Source organism: Halichoeres trimaculatus, unplaced genomic scaffold, assembly GCF_033239565.1.
Source record: "Halichoeres trimaculatus isolate MK-OKI-2021-1 unplaced genomic scaffold, fHalTri1.1 fHalTri1_scaffold_20, whole genome shotgun sequence".
Classification (NCBI taxonomy): Eukaryota; Metazoa; Chordata; class Actinopteri; order Labriformes; family Labridae; genus Halichoeres; species Halichoeres trimaculatus.
The window spans coordinates 6,991,785-7,015,258 of NW_027437198.1; the positions used below are offsets into that span (position 1 = coordinate 6,991,785).

Here is a 23,474-nt window from a genome sequence, read left to right on the forward strand (position 1 = left end):
GTGGCTTCCCTTGACACAGTCTTGGCCAATCACGGGTGAACAGTGTCATGACGGCAGCCTCATCTGATTGGTTAATCATTCTTGTTTTTTTTTTCACCAATGGACGCCAACTCGGCTTGGCCTCCTTGCGGACAACAGTGTGCAATATTGTATTTTCGCCACTCATTCGCAACATAACACGTAGGAGGGCGCTGTTTCACACATCGTAAAATGCTCAATAAATAGAGGAGAGGAATAAGGAAGAGATGACAGTGACCAAACACAGAAGAATTATTGAAACTGCTAAAAAGGAGTATTTTGATTAAAGCACAGCTACAGTCTGAAAAAAGAGAGGAAGCATGGCTTCCCTTGACCTCTGGGAGAAAACGCCACTGGTTTGGACCTGTCATCCACACTACACCGCAGCTTTACTTCACTAAAAATGCTGTTTTCTAATTTGAACATATATATGTACACAAATATAAAATAGGAAATGAAGAGCCATGCTTGGGAAAGGGGGAGTTGTTATAATGTGATTTTTTTTTTTAAATAGTAGCAAATGTTGCATCTAATTTTATTGCAGGTGAATGGACACTGGATTTATGTGCCCCTCCATGTGGCTGTTTTCTGTTATATTCCACTTCCGTGACAATGATTGCTTTTCATGTGTTAAATTTGCACGACAAGACTTTTCTGACAATTATTGTCATTTATATTTGTTTCTTTTTTTTATGTCGTGTTTATCTGGAACAGGCCACAGGATGCTCACATTGATGATGGATTCATCTGTTAAATTCATATTGTATTAATAAATAAACCTGTTAAAAAAACAAAAACAATGTTTTCTGAAAGTGAAGATTTTAGAATGGTTTTGTGTGGACACTGGTAAACAGCGTTTTTGGCCAAAAGCCATATTTCTTGGCATGATAGTTTTGCCCAAAACTGTTCAGGCTTGTAGCTCAAAGTAGCTCCAGAGCGCCACCCAGAGGCTGCAACTTTGTGCCCCTGGGTGGTGCTCTGGAGCATTAATATTTGTACAACCAGTGATAGAAATACACTCAGGCTGTGACTGAACCTGTGTGTGCATTTTGGTCCTGATCCAACATTGTAAAAGAGAGCTATTGAGATTTTTATGAAACAGCCAAAATGGTCAACTTTGGCGGTCATTTGTGGCCATGCCCATTGAGTTACCAAAATTCTAGTAATATTCTATAAATCCTACAATAACTTTTCATTTTCAATGTGTCTAGTATACACAAGCTGAGTTTGGGGTTGATTTGAGAAAAAACCTCAGACTAGTTCATTCAAATACGTACCCTATGAATGCAAGTTTTGCCCATTTGGGGCCATTGCCATTCGGGATCGCTGTACTTTCGAGGGAAAATAATCACATGGCTGCGTCCGGGGCGCAACACTGAACATGTGTGTCCGTTTTCGTGCAGATCGGGCACGGTTAACAAAATGCCGAACTTTGAGCCCTTGCTGTGGCTGCATCCACTAATATTCTATAAATTCTAAGACAACTTTTCATCTTCAATATGTATTGTTTACACAAGCCAAGTTTGTATTTGATGTGTGAAAAAACCTAGGACTAGTTTCTTGAAATACGTAGCCTAGAAATTGTCAAAATCCAATGTTTAGGTCCAAATAGCGAAGTTCGTGTTCAGATATTGTGATAGTTATAAGAGACTTTTTTATAGGGCCAGGCATGGTAGGTATGTCCACCAAATTTCAGGGCTTTAGCTCAAAGTATCCCGAGGGGTTGCAGTTTTTAGCCCCTAGGGGGCGCTATGTAGCATTCATTTTTGGGCCAGCACTGGAATCATTAATTTTACACCAGGATTGAGTTTTGGGGCTAGGTTCGTTAGCGTTTTTTCCAAGCGAAAGGCGCATGTTTGTGGATAAAAGAGCACACGGAAGAATAATGATAATTGGTTGGTGGGCTCGGGCCCTAAATATGGGTATGAAATGCCTCCAGCTGCACTTATCAGTGGATTTGCCCACTGTGTGTGGATGGAAGTATTTTTAAAAACTAATGAGGGGGGAATACCCGGCTACATGTGGACATAGCCTTAAACTCTAAAAAGTCACTGGCTTTCACTGAGCACCATTTTCTGCAGCTTCCAGCCACATAAATCAAACATTTATTCTACATATTTTCCTGATTTTAGCCGTCTATCCTCTAGGGGATGTTTAATTACCAACTATTTCAAGCTGTAATTTTAAGCAGATGTGCAGCTGACACATCAGCTGCATCCTGTGAGAGAAGCAACAGGAAAGATGAAATTGTGATGCACAGAAAGGCAGCAGCGTGGTCTGCAACAATTCCCAAGAGCAGAATCATATTCAAGACATCTCTGTTTTATATTTACGCATGTGGTGACAGTTTATTTTGGTTGGTTTGGTGTTTTAAACCCAGATGAGAAAGAGCATTTTGTTTTAAGAGTTTATATGATAAGTTTGTGTTGGCCTGTGTGCATGTGTCAGGCAGTGGGTACAGAACTCAGTGGTGAGTCGGGGGCACATTCCTGAGTTGATTTAGTGGGCATTAAGATGAAGAGGAATGTGTCAAAGCTGCAGAGGCTTTAGCCCACTGCAGTGCAAACCAGCTGAGAGGAGCTGTAAGACGCTTTGACATCTCTGACTGACAGATGAGTGACGCTCAGCTCGATGTGAGAAGGATGGAGAGCAGAGGAGAGCGGAGGAGACAGGATGGATAAGAGGCACCTGTTGGAAGAAACGTAAAATGTGATTAAAGAGAACAGTTGGCACTTAAGCAGAGATTAGAGGGGACTTCTGGGAGAGGTTGGCATGAGATGAGATGAAGGCTGAGAGGGAGAATAAGGAAAGGAGGAGAAATTGCCAGAAGCTGCGTTAAACCAAGGGGAAAACGTGAAAAAGTCACATTCTTACAGCAGGAAGGAGAAAATAAAGACTCAAATCAAGAGGATTTCAGAAGCTTATCTTTATTTGCTCAAGATGATTTAATAGTTGAAAGAAAGAGATACAGAATACAGAAAGATTCTTTTCTTCCCATTTAATACAACTTCTTTTGCTGGGTCATTTGTGCTAATTCAACAAGTTACATTAAATCAAAGGAAAGCAACACCAGAATAATCTTTACCTCTTTCTTTAATATATATTTATAAGATATAAGTCTTAAAACAGCTAAACCAAACTGCTGGTTCCACTCAGTGTTATGAACTCTAAAGTGGTGCAAAAGCTTTCATCCACGATTCATGGTAAAACGAAACCAGCTTCAGAAAAGCATCAGGTAATAGTTGTGTGAGTCAGTGTGGAGGATTCAGTCCTGAGACAGTGTAAGCGTATACAGTATGGTTGTGTGTCATGTCAGTGTGTTTCAGACGCTGCTTGTGTGTGTTTATGTGCACTGTACCGATAACACTACTGCTCCTTTGGACTACCACAACTCTCAGGTCAGACTGAAGCGCTGCAGGAAATGTCAGGACAGAAAGGATTTCCTGAAGAACTGAACTTGTAAGTAAATCTGAGTAAAATCCAAACATCATCGCTTCTTTAAGCCCCCCCGACAGATAAAAGCACAATTAAAAGCACAGAAATGGAAGAAGCAGCCAAGAATTTAAGCAAGTCATACCTCTACGCCTAGGCTTTAGGACGTAGAGATATGTGCAGTGCAGGTCACGTTCGACCCTATAATGGCACCACGCACAGCCACAGGTACAAAAAAGAAAAACGCACAATCAGAGAACAAAGAAATGAGTGCTCACTTTCCCCTGCTGTCATCAACATGTCTCTGCTTCCTCATCATTTCCTGAATTCATCCATATCCTTCATAAATACATGAAAGTGCAAACGCCATGTTGTCAGACTAGAAGCATGCATCGTATACAGTCGACACTGTATTTATGACTCATTTACAGTTGAAGATGCTTCCCTCGCCCCTCCTCCTGCATGTTGTTTTTGACATAAAGCTACGTGACAGCACAGGTCAAGTCAAAGTTCACCAGGTCAAAGAACAAAAAAAGAAATGTGCAAAATGAAAAAGAAGAAGAGAGAAACGCAGGAAATGAGCGCCCTGTCGTCGAGGTTGTAAAACCCACGTCCTTCACCCCGCATCCTCACCTCCGTCCCACCCATGGACCAAAACTCTGATGCTGATGCTGCCGACCCCTGCTGGTGCTGCCTCCGCCTCACACAGTGAGGGAGATGAAGCTGTTGTATCTCTGGATGTTCCTCTTCAGGATCTCTGAGCACGGCCCCAGCACGCGCTCGAAGCGGGGCCTGTCCAGCTTCACACACTTGAGCGGACCGCGTGCCACTACGGTGGCTGCCCTGGGACGATTCAGGAGCAGGGCAATTTCACCTGAAGGAGAAGAGGAGGAGGAGGACCATCAGGTGAGGTGTGGTTAAAGTGCGTTCTTACTCTTTTTAGTTTGGTTTGAAGAGTCAAAGAGTAATGAATGAAAACTAGCATTGCATTTAATGTATTGAGATGCATTTCACTGTCAAACATTTCTTTTCATCAAACACATCAGAGCCCAAGTTCTAGGGATGGGTACCTTTCACATTTGAAACAATGCGGTACCGATGACTGGTACTTTTTTGTGTTTATGTGGTAAAAAATATCAATTTGTTTAATAATATATATATATATTTTTTTTTTTTCCATTTAACATATTTGTTCTTTAATATATAACCTTACAATGCTGTATTCATGTCCAGCATGTAAAATTGACTTCTCTTTCAGTCTCTTACAGTCACAAGAATGCATTTAGGTACCTAAACATGGTACCTTTTGGTTTCACATGAATCAGTACCTGTTACTTTTGACAGAATTCAGTCACTACCCATAGAAGTACCTAATTAGGTACCCATCCCTACCAAATTCAGGAAGAGTCCTGAGCCTAATAGTAGCTCTCAGTGACGTCATTCTTAGAAAAATTTGAGAATTTCTGGGATTTTTGGATTATTTTTACAATTTTCCCTCCGTAAGATAAAAGTTATTTACAAAGCGTCTTAAGGCTTAAAAGAGCTCCTAAGGTGAAGAACTGTTAAGAGGAGGGAGAAGAACTTTAAGAAGCTTCAACGCTGATACTGGTGTTGGACTTTCCCAGCCCTTTAAACACAGTTTCTGTCACCTGAGACATCTGTTTATCTGCTGATCCACCCCCAAACAGTCCAGTTAATGAGCAAATGCAATTTAGTGACACTCATACAGTTATTAATATCAAAGAAACCAATGTTTTATTCTATTCTATTCTATTCTATTCTATTCTATTCTATTCTATTCTATTCTATTCTATCATAGTTCTCTTTTTTTATCTATGTCATTTGTTGTTTTGGTCGTTCCGCCAAATCAAACTGCTTTTTTAAAGGACGTCAGTAATCACAGGAAGTGCTGACAGCTGAGTCTGCGTCCACCCTTTAAATTAAACACACTTAGCAGTAACATGAGCAGCATGGACAGCAAACAGAACAATAAGCAAATCAGTATAATTGGTGTGTGAATGAGGTATGTTCAAATGTTTCGAAGCTCAGTCAAAATGAGCTGAGTTTGACTCAGTTTCATCATCATGATGTAAAATTAATGTCACATTAACATTTCTGAATACAGTCTCAGTTATAGGATCTGTTGATTTGACTGTCTATTCATCACTAGGAGCGTGTAGCACTTTTTTTCCTCATCTTTTTCCCTTTAGGTAACAAAAGGAAAAATTCTTTGCACATCTCTTTTTCAGGACGGTTGCGTTGGAGGGTCAGGTATCCTGTAAATCAATTCCAAAGCAAACACCCGCACAGCGTCCGACTTTCAGAAAGAATAAATTATTTTTTACAACACAACGTTTCGGTACTAGACCTTCATCAGGCAAAAAACATCCCTTTCTGTAACAACCAATCACAGCTACATCCGACCTAGCAACAGGGTCGACCACACCTCCTCACTTGGATCAAAGTTTCTGTCTCCTCTTTGCTCAGAGCTGCTCTCAGAAACTTCCTGAATTGCTCTTAAGTTTAGACTTCTTGCTAGATATCCTCCAGACTTGACTACTGTAACTCCTTGTATTTTGGAATTAACCAAGCATCAATACAGCGATTACAGCTTGTACAGAATGCCGCAGCCCGACTGCTTTGCAGACGTAAAAAACGGGATCATATAACACCTATATTAGCATCACTTCATTGGTTGCCTGTTCATTTTAGAATTCAGTACAAAATTCTTTTGTTTGTTTACAAAGCTTGTCACAACACAGCTCCCAGCTATATTACAGAGCTAATATCACCGTACAGCACTGCAAGGCCCCTCAGATCATCACACCAAGAACTCCTCACTGTACCAAGGTCCCACAAAAAAACCCTTGGAGACAGGGCCTTTGCAGTTGCTGCACCGAGGCTGTGGAACGAACTCCCATTACATATTAGATCCTCTGGCTCCCTGGACTGTTTTAAAAAACATCTTAAAACTCACTTTTATTCTCTTGCTTTTTCATGAGTTTATTTCCTTTCATAATTTATGATGTCTTCCTGCAGAAGAACTTGTGTGTATGTATGTATCTGTGTCTGTTGATGAGTGTGTGCTGTCAGCTGCTGTCTGTGGTTGTGTGCGTTCATGGCCATGACTCCATCTAATAATGGCTATGGAAGTTTGTGTCTAATGTGTTTGTGCTGCCCTGACACATTAGCATTTTACACTGTTCATTTGTCTCCCTTTTTATTTTATCATTTGGTGTTTTATACATGCTATTGGCTCTTGTTGGGTTTTTCCTTGCTGTTCAGCACTTTGGCTCAAACTCTGTTTGTATTTAAAGTGCTCTATAAATAAAGCTGATTAATGATTAGAAGTTTTTAGGCTAAGTTAGGAGCTCCCTGAGAAGACCCTGTTATTTTAAGTGTTGTAGCGCTTTACTACCCTCACTATTTTTTAAGAATTAAAAAAACGTAAGCATAAGTTTGACATGTCACAGCAGTATGACATGCAGGAGGTGATAATTTTGTGCTGGCCCTTGAAGAATATCTTGAATCAATGCTTCAAACAAATATAACACAAACCAGATATTTGTTCAGACCAAAAGCTTTTTGTTTGTGGCGCCAAACTGGGAATGAAAGGCTTCATCGGCCAACAGCCACTCACCAAAGTAATCAGAGGGTCCTAGGCGTCCAACCTCCACGTACTCCTCATTGTCAGACCTGCGCTGCAGAACAGAGGCTATTCCCTGCAGACAGAAAAGAAAAGAAGAATTTAGAGGAAAGAAAAGAAAAGCAGAGAAAAGGGAGAGAAACAGGATGAGAACGGGAGAAGAGGAGGAGGGGTGATAGGGGACAGAAAGGAGGAGTTATTTAGCAAGGCTGAAAACCATCAGGAGGATTAAGCTGGGGAGAAATTCCTTTGCTTCATAAGGACACAGGTGCACAGGATTTAGGCCACTTTTCCACGGGACGGACACCTGTTCTTTGGGAAGCATACGAGCAGTAACACAAAACAACACACAGTCAGATGCTTCGACGGGGTACGTGATACAAACTCCGATTGGTTCTGCTTTATTTTCTCCAGGGTGCAGTGCACACAAACATCTAAGCCTGTCAGAGGCTGAACCCATGCCTCAGTGTCCCCATCCCATAATCCCCTTTTATCAACGTTCAGCCGCAAAATGGAAACTACAGTGGCGTCCAAAAACTGGGGAAGTTCCAGCGGCGTGCCCTGTGATGACCTGAAAACACGTAAACATGGGCACACAAACACACAGCATTTCTCAGCGTTCTTAAGTATCATGATGCTAGCCTTCACACACATACACAGACTCACATACACACTCACAGCCTGGCAACAATAACAAGAAACACAGACACAGATGGATGCAGACTACCACATAGACGTTCACATACACACATACAGTGAGAAAACCAACAGCTGATGTCTGCTGGGCTGACTGACGGACGGACTGACGGACCGACTGGACCGGCAGCTTGATGAGAGAGCGTGTGAGTCATCGAAAAAGTAGAACAGAGGAAGTCTGATTTCCGTCCACTCTGCCCAACAGCTGATTGTGCTTCCTTTATTGTCTCTTGCAGCTGTTGACAAACTTTGTGTGTGAACGAGAACATGACAGAATATTTTAACTTTGAATGGGAGCTAAAGCTAAGTGTTTGGGGTGGCCACACATCTAAAGAGACACTCAATCTATAGTCAAGTGAAAGTACAGGAGAGAGTGGGTGAAAAGGAATAAAGAACCACATCCTTGCTTAAGTGGGGCAGACTGTGGAAACCTTTAAATATCTACATGAAACAATAAGCTGCAGTACAGTAGCAACAGGTAAAAAAAAAATCAGTGCAGGGAACTTCCCAGTGTGTCTTGGACCGTGTCTCAAAACAGACTTGACCGCTCCAAATTTCTCTAACTGTCTCTAATCCTCCTCTGCTCCGTCTGCTCCTTCCGCCGACCGGGCTAATAATGTTAATATGAATATAATGAGCTTTAATGAGAAGGGAAAAAAACACAGCCTCAAACTGCAGACTCACAAAGGTGAGGCTGTTTCAGCCAGAGGGAAATGTGAGTGGTGGGGGATTCTGTTCAGATATGAGGAGGTGAAAGACGTCTTCAATGCCAAACTGTGCTTTAATGTCATGACTCAGCAGGTTGAGTATTTGGGGTTAACGAGGAAAATAACAATGTTAATTTTTCACTTTAAGAATGTCTCAAACGTTTTGTAGTTTGTAGTTTGAGTTAAGTCAGGTTTGAAATGACAACACATGATGATAACTGTGGCCAAAATCAGAACAACTTGGCTACTGAATAAAATGTGTCTGATTAAGCCCGCTGATTAAAGATTAGCCGGTGTAAATGGCTGAACTGATGAGCTAGGACAGTTATCTGCGCCGCCCCGAGCACGAGGCTGAAGGCTGAACACAGGAGGTTGATAGTTTCTCTGAGTCTTATAAAAAAAAAAATGGTTGCATTTTTACCTTGATCCTTTTTTGAAGTGCAGCGCTATTACAGCTAGCTCCAAGACACATACACGTTAGCAAGTTAGCCAAAAATTAGTCTTGGGTAGTCTTGAGCAGTAAGGAGGTCCTACATCTCATGGACATTTGTCAAATGTTGGACTTCACTCACAAAACAGCCCAAACTCTCCTTGAAAGATTAAATCGGAAACAATAATCAAAACTAGCCTATTGTTGTTTTTAAAGCAGGGGTATTGTGCTTGATTTTAGACTTTGTACTATCCCTCTGGTAACCCCCTGGCAGGAACTTTATATGACTGACAGGTCTTACATCCCCTTATTTCAGCATCTATCTTAGATGGTTCATTTAAGCTACTGTCTCTTTAAGACTCCACGAACCCCCTTCTCTCTGATTGGCCCCTCTGGAGGCCAGTCTTAGATGAAGCTATTGACAGACATTGGTGTTCCAGGCCACAGAGGAGATCCTCATGTAATGACTTCATCATCTCTGCAAACCTCAAACAGATCTCTGAAGGATCTGGTGCTATTTTTAAAACAGACCGTTCTGACTATTATGCAGATTCAGGGATTTTTACAACATATAAATAGAATAGAATAGAATAGAATAGAATAGAAAATACTTTATTTATCCCCAAGGGGAAATTCAGGAGTCACCGCAGCATTTAAGAAAACAAAAGTAAGAAAGAGTATAGAAAGTGCAAAAAAAAAAAAAAAAAAAAAAGGAAATAAATGGAGCAATTTGAAATTGTGCATACATGTTGTATGGACTTCTAGATTTATTGTATATCCATAATTAACATAAGGACAAGCACAATACCCCCTCTTTAAACTAACCCCCCCTCAAACTACTGGAATATGATCAGTGAAGCAGATATTTGTTAATGTTGCTGAGTTGACGAAAAATATTCCTCAATAAACCTTTTTCAGGACAAAAACTACATAAAAACTTTTAAAAAGTCAGGCATGATGACAAAGACTGTGATGAAATATATCTGACAATTTCATCAATGAATAAAAACAAGACGTAAATGTTGGGAGGGGGTGGCACTAGACTGAAAAGTATCATGGAAGCTGATAACCATGACCCTGGGCTGCTTGCACTTGTAGTTTTTTGTTTTCTCATATGTAGCCGACGGTTACCTTGACAACACATCCATGCATGTGCATGTACAGAAGAGGTTATCTATTGTAAAAAACAAGAATATGGACAGTGAGGAGAGCAACAGTGGCGCTGAAAAGGTGAGGAATAACAAAGGAAAACATTACAGTCTGACGCGACCACATGACAAAGAATTTTTTTCATCAAGACAAGCTGAAGGATGAAAAAAGAAACTCCAGAGGATGAAATAGGCAAGGCAAGATGTAAAAGAAAAAACAATGCTAACTGGAAACCACTGTCCAAGTTTACGAACTGTGTTTCATAGATAACGTTGGATTGTTCAAATAATAGTATGATGTGCAACACATAACTTAACCGGCAAAAGTATTTGTATATAGACATTTGGAGAAGCAGTTACATAGGAGGAGAACTAAGATGAGTTTTGGATATTTGGTGGACTAAAACTAGACTAAGACCAAAGCCTTGAGACTAGATTAAAACAAAAATCACTCATGGTATAAGGTCAACTAAAACTAGACTAAGACTAAAAAAATTGAGATGACTAAAATGGTGTGTCAATGAAAAGACAAAGACTAAATTAGAATTTGCTGTCAAAACTGACACTGGTTCAAAGCAGTGGCTACGTTCGCATATGTCCATGTAGGTGGACAATGTGTAACATGCACAGAAAAAGATAGTGTGTTGGGATTCAGTTTGACGTTTCTGTAATGGGCTGATACTATTCAATCTGCATCATCAACCATGTTTAATCTCAAGTGTAAAAACATATCCGGGACCTCTAACTGAGCCCTACAACAACCTGTGAACACGCCGTCTCAGTGCAAAAGTGGTCAACTGGGAGAGAAAGAGGGAAAGGGGCACTGAAGCCTCAGTGTTTACATCCAGTTGATGCCTCTCCTTTCTTTTCATGTCCAAACAAAGACAGTGAGACAGTGCAGCGCTGTAAAGAACAGTAGTTCAGCTGTGAACAGACTTCACCCAGTGTGGTCCAGATAACCATCGCATACTGTACCACCCCAAGCTCTGCTCCTCAGATATTTCTTTTATAAACATCCAGGATCCTGCAAAGGTGCAGAGGACAGGCACGGACGACAGGCAGGGTAACCAAACAGAAAAAGTATGAATGAATAAACAGAAAACAAGCGGCAAAAACAAGAAGTGAGAAATCATTATACCTTTACACACACATATGCCAAAACACACATACCACACACAGAGCGTAGCGTGTCGGCTCGTGGTGACATGTCAGATGTAGCCTCTTGCATGAAGGAAGTAACAGTTGTTAGATCAACAACAGGCACAGAGACAGAGAGGGGCTCAAGCAGAGGTAGGAAAGGAAAGGTGATATCCTGAGTATCCTGTTCACGAGGCCACCCAGCACCAGCACTACAAACCCCAAAGTTCAAATTACTCAATTGGATTAAGCTATGAAAACTTTCAAAGTTCAATTTACTCAAATATCTGAGTTTTCAGTGTTGAAACAGATGATTTCTGAGTAGATTTAACTTTTGTTACTGTTTAAGTAAGAACAACTTAAAATCATTAGTTTGTGATTGTGTTTTGTAACCGTGAGTGAGGAGGAGACGCAGTCGATATGAGACCCTGCTGTATTTCTAGATGTGCAGCAGTGGCACAGATTGTCTGTGCTCCATATGACACAGACTGTTTGTCTGTGACAAAAATAAATATATCTTTTGATGCTTAATTTCAAAATTGGCCTAAATAGCGTGATAGTCCAGTCAAACATTTCATTTATAAATATATTAACTATTAGACATACACTGCAAAAGTCAACAGGTACAAGACTCTGTGCCGTGGAGCACAGACCATCAGTCAGTGAGACTCTGCTCATGTTTTAGTGTTTTTACGGTTTGTTTTAGTTTTCAATTAATTGTTTCATTGTTTTAATTATTTTTAGAACAATGTCACAATTTATTTTACTATGTGCACCTTTGTTTTAATGTTTTATTTGTTTTATTTACTCGTTTATGTCTGCACTACTTTTATGTACAGCACTTTGTTTCAGCTGAGGTTGTTTTAAAGTGCTCTATTAATAAAGTTGAGTTGAGTTGAGTTGAGTGTCGTGGGGCTCAGACAACCTGTGTCCCCTGAAGAACAATATGTCAATGTACAGCAGGGTCTCAAAGCTAGTGACTTCCCTTCTCACTCACGGTTACTAAAGTTATGAAATTAGAGCTGATTTTTGTTGTGACAGTGTTTATAACCATGAGTGAGGAGGGAACACTGTAGATATGAGACTCAGCTGTACTTTAAAATGTTATTTACTTGTTCAGAGCTGCTTCAATTTTTATCATTACATTTACTTAATACAGGCAAATTTATTGACATCACATCTTTCAGTTTTGAGTAAGGTCAACTTAGGTGGGCTTTACACGAGTATGAATTTCTACGACTCCGGTAAAATAAACTATCGATCCGGTGATATTGACACAGGGAGACGCGTATTTGTCCATGACTCCGCATCTTTTTTGAAAACGGGTCTGCAGGTGGATTTCTGCCTATTCGTCTTCATACCGTACTTGGTATAAACAGATAAGTCAGGAAAAGACGGTGACCTCATAGTACCCCTCCTACTCCCCGCCCCCAACCCACGTTGTCACACACAACAACAACGATGGCAGCAGGTTTCTGATTCTGATATTGTTCCAGCAGCTACAAATATTGCTTCGACTATTATATCAACATTTTCTCAGAGAGCATGAACAACACCAGGAACAGCAACAACAACAACAAGTGCTCATGCAGAGACGCAGCATGTTACGCGTGCATGAGCACTTGTTGACGTGGAATCTGCCTCGGAGCAGAACCAGACGGGCAACCCGACGACAGTTTTGCATTGTCATGTAAATGCACAAGCCTATGCACAATACGATGTGTAAACAGCGATACATGTTTTGATGCCGACGCCAAGACGATATGGGGCCGTCCTCGTGTGAGGAGGGCCTTATTATGTTTTACGGTGATATGCAACATTTTTTAACATTACTTAATATTTTAATTAGCAACAAATAAATATCAGGTTTATTTGATTTAAGACATTCAGTAGAATGATTTTCCATAATAATCGTAACTACTTAAGATGTTGAGTTAAATTAACTTTATTTTCATTATTCATTACCTAGTTTTTTTAAGGTAACCGGTTCACAACTCAACTTATCTGGGTTTACAGTGTTCCAACACACTCAAACACGGGGAGAGGTGGTTTTTGAGGAAATATTTATTTCTTTGTAAACACTAATTTCTTCTTCTCTCTGCGCTCATTTGAAAATGACTTCATTCATTAGCTGCATTGATCTTCAGTCTATAAAAGCAACGTTCAGCCACATTAGCTTAATTGCTGCACTTCATTGAGCTCCTAATACCAGGCGATGTGTTCTCCACAGAGGATTTCTCTCCTCCCACTGGGACCCTTCAGATCCCCTCAGTGTGATTACCCTGTATTGATACTTGATGTTTAATTCACACACAGTTGAAATGATATGGAGAGAGATAGGCCTCACGCTCTGATGTAGGGCTTGAAATTTGTCCATTCAGTTTTTCATGGTTTGGTAAGCTCATGGTATTATCTTACATAACTTTTTTTCCCATCATTGCCAGAAGAAAGGCATTTCGCTCCTGTGAGACGCAGCCTGTGCAGCATACTTGTTTGTTTTCAACATCTTTTTTTTTTTTTTTAAATTCTCACTGACAGTTTTTTTCCCATCCCTCTTTCTCTGTCCTTTTATTTGCAACATTTTATGTGACGGTGGTGAGACCGCAGATGACAGGGTGCAGGCTCGAAAGTGTGTGAGAGCGAGGGAGAGGCGGCGTGCACGTTAAGCCCAGAAGAAGTGAAGGAGAGGAAAGGAAAGGACGGAGAGGAAGGTGAAGCTGAGTCTTCGCAGCCCCCTCTGGCCTACTGTAAAAGCTTGTTTGTACAGCGCGAGGAAAAAAAGAGTGTAAACATGTCTCTTTTGATTTGGGCCCCTTTTCTCCTCCTGGCAGGCAGGGAGAGCGATGTCTCTGTGCCCTCTTTTTGTTAAGCCTCCTCATCAGCAGCATGTTATTTTGTGATTGTGGGGTTTGTCTTTTGCTGATGCTCCAAAACCGCAGAGACAACATGAGGGTGAGAAGAGATGAAGAAAAAGAGACGTGGGAGAATCTCAAGAAACACAACATCCTCAAATAAAGGTGTTGAGGCTGGTTTTTGAAAAGGGGGCAGACAAACTGATGTCAGGACATTTTTGCTCCTTCTCTCCCATCACATTCGTCCGTTTCCAATTAACCCCACTCTCCTCTTTGTCTCCCCCTGCCTTCTTTGACTCATCCCTCTCTCCGTCTTCCTCCCCCTCTTTTTTCTCCCCCTCATCTCCCTCCCTGGAGGCTGGGTCTGTTGACCCCGTGTGAAAGTCAGCAACACACATTCCACTACAGTCCACCCTGCTCTGGGAAAGTCAGGCTCTGCTGGATGAGAGATGGAGAGACAGAAAGGGAGGAATAGAGGAACAGAGGGAGGATGGGAGGGAGCTTGATGAGAGTCAGCGATAGACAGCAGAAAAGGAAACAGACTTAAGAAAATCAAACTCTTAAAAATTCACTTTAAAAACACTTCTCATCTCTTCCTCTCTCTCGTGCGCCATCCATCCTAATTCAGATCCTCCTGAAAGTTTTTTTTCTCTCTGTGATCTTGCAGTCTCAGATTGATCACTCAAGCATTGCTAAATTTGCTGTTATATTTGTGTCTGCTGGGTTTAAGACACTGCTTTTTAAAGGATTTCTGCAGCTTTGGGAGGCCTCAGCTGGAAGCTCCAAACCTGACCGACACTGGTTGGATAATGGGAGCTGTGTTAAAGTTAGAAATGTGCAGTCTACTGAAGATCTGACAGTGACAGTGAATTTTGTTGCTCCAGGACTATTTTTATTTTTCTAACAAGGGTCCATGAGAGCAAAGAAGTGCTGAGTTTTGAGTTTAAAGCAGAGGATGGGTCTAACTTTGCCCACTTTCTTTTTTTTTCTAGAGTTGAAAATATTAAAGTCATGTTTGTGGTTGTGTGTTACAGCTGCCAATTTATTATCGTATGTGTCTCTGTTAAAAGACTTAACGATGCTGCTTTTGGCCAGGAGTCTCCTAGAACAAGTTTTGCATCCAAATGGAATATTTATGGTAAAATGCAAATAATATCAGGTGTTCATCATGGAAAACTGTGCTAATTTGATTACTATCAAATCAGAACTTGTTCACCTTTTCAAAAAAAAAAGTTGTTTTTATTTGAAAAAAAAAGAATCCATATTGCTGTCCAAAAAAATATGGATTACTCTAACTTTAGGGTAATGAATGATGAGGGGTGAAAGGATGGAGAGGAGGCGTGCTGAGCTGGAGGAGCACAGGTGGAGAGAGATTTATCACTTGTGTGAAAGGCACAGAGGACTATCCATTTGGCGCTGATTGCATGAAGACACCGTTTCCCATGAGCACTATCAAACACTCTTGTTAGGAAGTGACTCTTACCTATAGACTGTACATAGAATGGACAATGTGGCTCTGCCTTTTACCAACGTAGGGTTTTGATGCCAAAAGATGCCCCCCCAGTTAGAGTTTTCACAGCAGGAAAAAAAAAAAGTCTAGGCCCTTCTTGGCTTTCTTTTCAACGTATCTTACTGTCTCCAAAAGAATTACACAAGAAACGGCAGCTATCAATAATTGTAAGACATGACGTAAATATCCAGTTTCTAACCTTTCATAACTGATTCAAAAGAAACATTTTTTAGAAAGAACAAATATGAGGACTTGAACAAAATGCAGCCCAACAACATCTCTACATTACCACAACATACGGATATGAGAAACATTTGTCCACAGTCCCATTCAAATAAACAGGGAAGACAGATTTTTTTGACCTATACTGCAGCCAGTCACTAGGGGGAGCAGTTTTTGTGGTGACCTCACTGGACGTCCTTTTTTTTACAGTTTACGCCGGGGTCAGCAACTAAAATTCAAAAAAGGTCCAGTCAAAAAATGCACTGAATCAAAGGATTGTAACATTAATGATGCTTGCTGGATTTCTCATTTTCATGACAGGTGGTCTAATAAATTTGTTGAGCACATATATACATACACATGTATATATTATAATATTTATGGTCACATTACATTCAAGTTAACAGAAACATTAACAGAAGATAGGTAAAAATCTTAATAAGTATAAAGGGGGCTGTGTTTAGAAATAACAGTAACTAAATCTAAAATATTTTTTAATAACTATGCACAGACTCTGAGCGTCAGACAGTGGTTTTGTGCTCCTAGAGGGAAGAATGAACATGCATGAGTCGGTCCACTTTTCTTTTCTTTGACTGCACCTTGTGTGGATGTTGTTTTCTCTTAATTCTGCCTGTCACTAGTTTTTTCGTCTCCCCTCTCTTTGTCACTTCCTTTCATTTCTTTCTTTCTTTCTTTCTTTCTTTCTTTCTTTCTTTCTTTCTTTCTTTCTTTCTTTTTAGTGTCCTTTTGTCTGTCCTCCCATCTGAGCTTTTGTCAGCATGCAGAGCAGCAGTATGTAGAGCCTGGAGAGACTTCATTGGCTGAAAAGTGTCACATGGGATTATTTAACTAAAATGCAGTTGGTCTGTACATTTCCGCCTCTGCTCAACCAATAGGGTAAACGCTTTGAAAGCTGCACCGGTGAACACAGAAACGTCACGTTAAATTTAGAACTCCCTTGTAATTTATTGACTGAATCCAGGCTGCACAGTGGGGCGACGGTTAGCGCTTACAGCAAGAAGGTCGCGGGTTTGATTCCCAGCTTGGCCTGTGGGCCTTTCTGTGTGGAGTTTGCATGTTCTTCCCGCGCATGCTCCCACAGTACAAAAACATGCTTATCATCAACACTCTAAATTGTCTGTAGGTGTTCAGGTGTGTCTGAATGGCTGTCTGTATCTATGTCAGCCCTGTAATTGGCTGGAGACCAGCCCAGAGTGTACCCCGCCTCTCGCCCAATGACAGATGAGATAGGCTCCAGACACCTGCACAGGATAGGCGGTCCAGAAAATGAATGAATGAATGAGGTCCGGGTATCTGGCTCCAGACCCAGACCGCAGCCTGCCAGTTGCTGACTCCTGGTTTATGCTCTTACTAAGATGCACATTTGTTTTGGAAGCAAATAAATGGAGATTAGAATTCTTTTACACATTTTTTACTTTGTTCAAGTTAACTTTTGTTGTCTCACAGGGCCTTTAAAATCCTTTACATCCAAACACTCCTGTACACCATAACCCTAACACAGCCTTAATAAATAACCAGGAGTAAGATAATGACAGGCAGGCTAACCTTCAGCTTAGTCAAAGGAAGAGATGGGAAACAGCGAAATGTACCCCCACCCTCCCTCGACAAGGCCTTCTTGACTTGACCCCGGTGAAAGCTGTGTAAGTATGGAGTTAATCAAAAGTGTGTTAGGATGACAGGCAGGGGGCCCTTCATGAAGCTGCAACAGGGGCCCCAGCTCCACAAAGCTTGCATAGTGAGGGGGGAGGAATAATGGTTGTAGGCTGAGGCGTGGGGAACACTGCCAGCTAGTCTGTCTGCTGGTGGTAATAAACCTGGATCAGTTCTGATCTCAGTGAAGAGCCCACCAACATTTCTGTCGACCAGCTGATGACACACACACACACGGACTGGAGCCCCACACGTCAGCATGTTCATCTGACATCTGACATTCCTCCTGTTTCACTGGTGCACTAACTCTATTTTTCCTTCCCTTGAACCTTACCTCTGTTATAATGAAGAAGTCATCACCAGGTTCGCCTTGCACCACGATCTTCTCTCCATCCTCAAACTGAACAGGCTCCAGAGCGTCAGCCACAGTCAGACGTTCCCACTTATCCAGAGACTCTGTGGAATCAAATATTATGTTCAGACCAATGTGGTATCTACTCAGATATATGCAACAATGTTCACTCAGATACTTTTGTGTGTTCATAACCATCTTTTGGGATGTCTTTTGCAAAAGTCCAGTGAGCTGGCAGCAAAGATAAGTCTTCAGGCTAATCCAGTCATTCATCAGGGACCATTACATCTGAGATCCCCCTTTCTCCAGAAAGCTATAACAACTGAAAACCACCCGTGATTCTGCCATACTAATAATTCTGGGATGTGATGAGAGGAAGCTGTCGTCTTAAAAATGCTGATGAGGAGGATCTGTTTTAATTGCACTTCCTCGCCACCTTGAGGCCCGGAGTCTCACACACACTGTCGTAAATTACTTTTAGTGAGGTGTGTGTTTGTTTTGGAATTAAATGGATTGGATCAAAACAAATTTTCTTTGTTCAAGACAACTTCTTACTGGATATAACGCGCTGAGGTAAGGGACTTATCAGTACAGTTACGTAGCACTACGGTTTGAAACCAAGTCGGCTTTATGTTTGCGACATAGTCAGCCTGGTGCTCTGACTTATCTGTAGGCTAACGTGACAACAAGTAAACACAGTCAGTTTGTAAGTAGTTAAGTAGCTGTTTATATTTAGCACAGCTGTCTGTAACGTTTAACGTTAGTTAACAGACCACTGCAGAATAACTGCTGCTTGTGGGTTGGAATGAACATTAGCACAAACAGTTAAGCCCCTGTGTTATAGAGTGATACAGCCCGGGCTAAAGGCTAATTAGCCTTTCTCCTGTTTATCTTTCTTCTGCTCTTCTGTCCTTTTTCTGTCTGACAGTTAGGCTCCAGTGTCCACCATCACTACAAAATTAATCACAGAATTTTTTTTTAGCTGAGAAAAACACAGATCTCTTTTCTTGGCAGATGTTTTATATATTGTTAATACATTTAGATACCTCAGTTATACAATAAGGGGTGATCTGTGTGACGATGACGTTGTACTGCGCCAGTGTCGTATGCTTTATGGGCAAGCTAATATGCTGACACGTAAATTCCACATATGCACTGACAATGTTAAAACTGCTCTCTTCAAAGCTTATTGCACACCCCTCCACACATTCCACCTGTGGAGTCATTACAGTCAGGAAAAAATGAGAAAGCTTCAGGTGGCGTATAATGATGCTTTTTCCTTAAACTTCCTAGATGGACTAGTGCAAGTGAGATGTTTGTAACAAATAATGTGGCCACCTTTCATGCTGTGTTAAGGAATTTCATGTATAAATTCATGTGTAGACTGATGAAGTCAGACAATGTGTTGGTTATCGCCGTGAGTGATACCACTCAGAGTGACACACGCTATACCTCCTGCTTTTGGGCACACTGGAGAAAATGTCTATATGTTTTTTTTAACTGTTTTTTCCTTGTGATATGCCTAGGTTGGATACCTTGGCTATCCCTGTTTTGTTGTTTGTATGTTTTGTTTCCTTGTTGTATGTCTTCTTTATGGACTTATCGGAGTCTGAAATATAGTCTATCATCATCATTATCATATCTCTTCTCACTACTAAACTTTGTCAGCTGATGTGATGTTGTCATAGAGACTTGGATGTGCCATAAATCAATCTGGTCCTGGTCGACTCGACCAGGAAGCGAAGAAGTCGAAATTTAAAATCACCTGTAACCAGCAACATTGGTGCTGATATTCTCATTTTAAAGTGTGGATGAGGATCAGGCATATATCTAAAAAGGAGACTTTTTTGAGATCACTTTCAAACTCCTCGCAGCCCCTTTAAGGGAAGATCAAATCCATCGATACGAAAACAGAAAGATTTTCCGTTATTCGTGATTTAAAACAGTCAACTCTCAGGGATCTTGAAACCCATCGATCACTGCTGTTGCAATTTAGCTCAATACTCCCAGACTTCACAAACTGATAACAGAGTAGGCATATTCAGGCTAAGGCTTGTGTCTATAGTTTGAGGATGTTACAGTCTTGTGTAATTGGACCTGATTTCACAGAACAGCAGGACCTGAACAAATTCAAATCCTCAGAATAGATTTTTATTTAAAGGTATACTCTAACATTCCACTCCATGTGGAGAAACTGACGGAAACCTTTGATAAGATCAATGTTTTTCCACTCTCTTGTTGATCCTAACAGCCAGTGGCAACAGCTGTCTTTCCAAATATCCAACCACATGTACAGTGACGTGGTTAGCCCTGGATATTTCCAGAAGTTGTTGGTTTTCACACAGAAACCAAGAACACAGACGCTCTCACATCCTCACTGGGAAAAACTTTCCAACCAAAGGAGTTTTTGACAACTCTGGACTTCCTGAGAAATAGGAGGATCCACTTCCACCTAAATACTTCCATTGAGAAAACTGAACAAATGAGCTCATTTTTCTTTCAGGAGATGACACTGTAGTTGTCTAATCTCAACAGATCTCTGTCTGGGATGTGACTCACCATCAGTAAAAACACTCCTCATCGTAGCTTTATTTTTATTTGACTAAGACGTGAGTTAGAGGAGTGATACCACATCAGAATCTCCATGTTTGAGACTTTTGTCTGCCGAGGTGCTCAGGAACTGATCCTCCTGTGTCTGTTTGTGCAAATGTGTGTACTTCCAGGATTAACTAAGGTGAAGTCTGGTCACTTGGAGGTGTCCAGTGTCCCCTCCTGTGGGGCCGTGGTGTCTGCCGGCCCCAGATGGATGTCCTCTGTCTGGCTGTGAGCTAAAGGCAGCAGGTCCTGTAGTAGTGATCCTTAACGCTTGGCGTGTAACATGATACACAAATGTGCTGACTAAAGCACCTACATTTCACGCTTCACAGAGCCACTTGGATCATCTTGCTGCACACACATACGTTGTGCACACACAGAGAACTGGTCATCAGGGTATCCAAGCCTCTGTCCACATGTGACAAAGAGCGTGTTGTTTTTTCCCCCTTCACTCCTTCACATCAAGGGCTTGTACCAAATTTCGTGGCTATCTGGAAAATCAAAGACAAACAAAAACACTCCCGCCTCCTACCCCTCCTTCCATTCACAGAGGTAAAGTTAAGAAGCAGAGCGGCAGAAAGAGGAATGAAGAGAGGAAAAGCACTCAGAGGAGGGAGGTGGGCGTTTGAATACAGGCCCGGACAAGGCTGTCAAAAAAGGAGATGCAGAAGAAAGGAGGTGAATGAAAAGAGAGTGGATCTCGAGGAGACGTTCTCCTAAGACCTGAATTGAGTGTATGTGTTTACTCAGCCAGCTAATAACTCTGTACAGGGGGCATGGCCTCGCTCTATACACCACACACACACAATCAAGTGGAAGGGGATGAGATGTCACTTCCAATTGCAGCTCGTTTTGAGAGCCTGAATGAATCTCATTCGCTGTTCTACCAAACTCAATGGCCTGTGTAGGCTGGTGTTTTCCAAATTCCAGTAGGAAAAGAGAGGCTTATCTTAACTCCCTATTCTTTAATTGTCCACAGCGCCACATTGCAGAGTGTGACTGGCTTTAGCATGAACAGTGGGAGAAGATTAGGACTGTACACACAGACCTTACTCAGCTATGGGCCATGTGTGACAACGTGCGCCTGTGTTTATGTAGGCTAAGCTACAGTATATGTTGCACTCGGCAGATTTAACAGGCTGCACTCTGGACCCTCTGACCCGGCGTTTAAATATAATGCTTTTCATGGCGCACACGTGTAATCCACCTTTCACAGAGGTAGAGTTGAACAGTACACCCAGTCATAAACAGGAAAACACAAGAAGATACCAACATCTTCAGTTAAATGCATTTTGAAGCTACAGACTTACCCAGGATGGAGACTTTGCTGAGGAACTCTTCATACATCTTCCTCTTCCTCAGAGTGCTGCCCTGTAACAGAGGGAGGACAGATAGAAACTATCAGACACTCTGGCTCACATAAAGTGCAGGGCTGTGCTTTATCTAATGGTTATTTTGATTATATTTTGATGCAAACATATTATTTTAGAATTTAGTTATATATCTTTTTCTTTTTTATGACCATGTCTTTTATAAATTGGAGCAAAAAAAGGGATTGAATGAAAGATTTCCAATCAGGATAAATTTAGTTAGCAATTACTTTTGGGAATGGTTTGAAACAAAGTCTGGAAAAGTTGTGACTGAGACAAAACATAAGCACAGACAAGGGTTTCATCAATGAAAATTGGTTTAAACAAGTGGCTTCACCTTTGTTCCATTAATCTTTTAAAACTAGAATATGGTCAAAACATCAAGGCATAAAAAACCCTTTTCAACCAAACTGGTGCATGTGCTATAGTTCCAGGCCAGTGCCTGACTTGGCAGTGGTTCTTTGTGTTTTCACTAACAAAGAACTGGTGTTTAGCAAACACTAATTCATTGCTGTGTCAGAGCAAGCACCAACTGTGTGTGGGGGCCAGGGGCTCAGGATTAGTACCTTTCACATTTGAGACAATACGGTATTGATGCCCGGTACCTGGCAATTGGTATCAGTACTCAATGGTACCAATTTACAGTACCTTTGTGTGTGTTTATGTGGTAATAAATATTAATTTGTTTAATAATAAAATCTCAAAGTTTTCAAGTTGACATATTTATTTCACAATATACAACTTTGCAATGCTGTATTCATGTCCAATATGGAAAATCACTTACAGTTACACTCCCTTACCACAAGGTTGTATTTAGGTACTTAAACGTGATACCTTTTGATTTTACTTGAATCAGTACCCGGTACTTCAATAAGAACTAAGTCGGTACCTGTAAAAGTACCGAATTTGGTACCCACCCCTACCAGGGACCATCACAGCCAACGCTCAGTGGTGAAAAACAGTCATTCTTAAATAGAAAAGCTGCTGAGTTGTCTCTTGTTTTGTCAGGGTTTCCACATTAAAAACTTGAACTGGAGGCAAAATTGAAGCCACAATGAACTGTCTCTTACAGATCACGTCTATACCTTGTTATTTTATTCAACAGAATAAATAGCCGTGTGTTATTCATCTTATTTACATGATGGGAAGTCATTTCTGCCTCAGCTCACATTTCCCCTCTGCTTTATATCCCACAATGTGTTCACACACACACACACACACACACTCACACACACACACACACACACACACACACACACACACACACACACACACACACACACACACACACACACGCACACACAGGTGAGCACACTCAGTGTAGCAGACAATCAGGAGAAATAATGTGAAACAAATCTCTGCCTGTTTTTTAAAGCTCCTAGCGCTAACTTTGTTGTCATCTCCTGCCCTAAGCGTCCACAGCTGACGCTGCCTCCCCCTGTAACGGCTACGTATGCAGTGATGTACTGACATGTATGGTCACACAATGGTGTGGCTTCAACTTGGCTGTTTGCTGATGATAAACCATCATCATCAAATCGAGCACTGGTGGAGTGGGGGTGCAAGACACTTATGTATGTTACAGGTCTAAAGCACCGTGCTTTATCCTTGATAATCATGCCTTTGAGACGTCTTCTCTCCAGGTGTAGAGGTGTTCATGTTCTGTAAATTTAACAGCTGATCGAAAG

General features: G+C 41.2%; 1 protein-coding gene across 6 annotated transcripts in view; it reads right to left on the minus strand.

Annotated features, from left to right (window-relative positions):
- Nucleotides 1-2,944: 2,944 nt before the first annotated feature.
- prkar1b (protein kinase, cAMP-dependent, regulatory, type I, beta) overlaps nt 2,945-23,474 on the minus strand; it is a 111,932-nt gene continuing 91,402 nt past the window's right edge. For 2 of the 6 annotated variants that reach the window (XM_074697090.1, XM_074697089.1), the window contains 4 exons: nt 21,727-21,787; nt 17,804-17,925; nt 7,091-7,172; nt 2,945-4,324 (listed from right to left, as the gene is read on the minus strand). In XM_074697090.1, coding sequence (XP_074553191.1) covers nt 4,152-4,324; nt 7,091-7,172; nt 17,804-17,925; nt 21,727-21,787 — 438 coding nt within the window. In that variant the 3' untranslated portion in view covers nt 2,945-4,151. The remainder of the gene's footprint in view (nt 4,325-7,090; nt 7,173-17,803; nt 17,926-21,726; nt 21,788-23,474) is intronic. The other 4 variants (XM_074697087.1, XM_074697088.1, XM_074697091.1 and 1 more) reach the window with 3 other exon arrangements.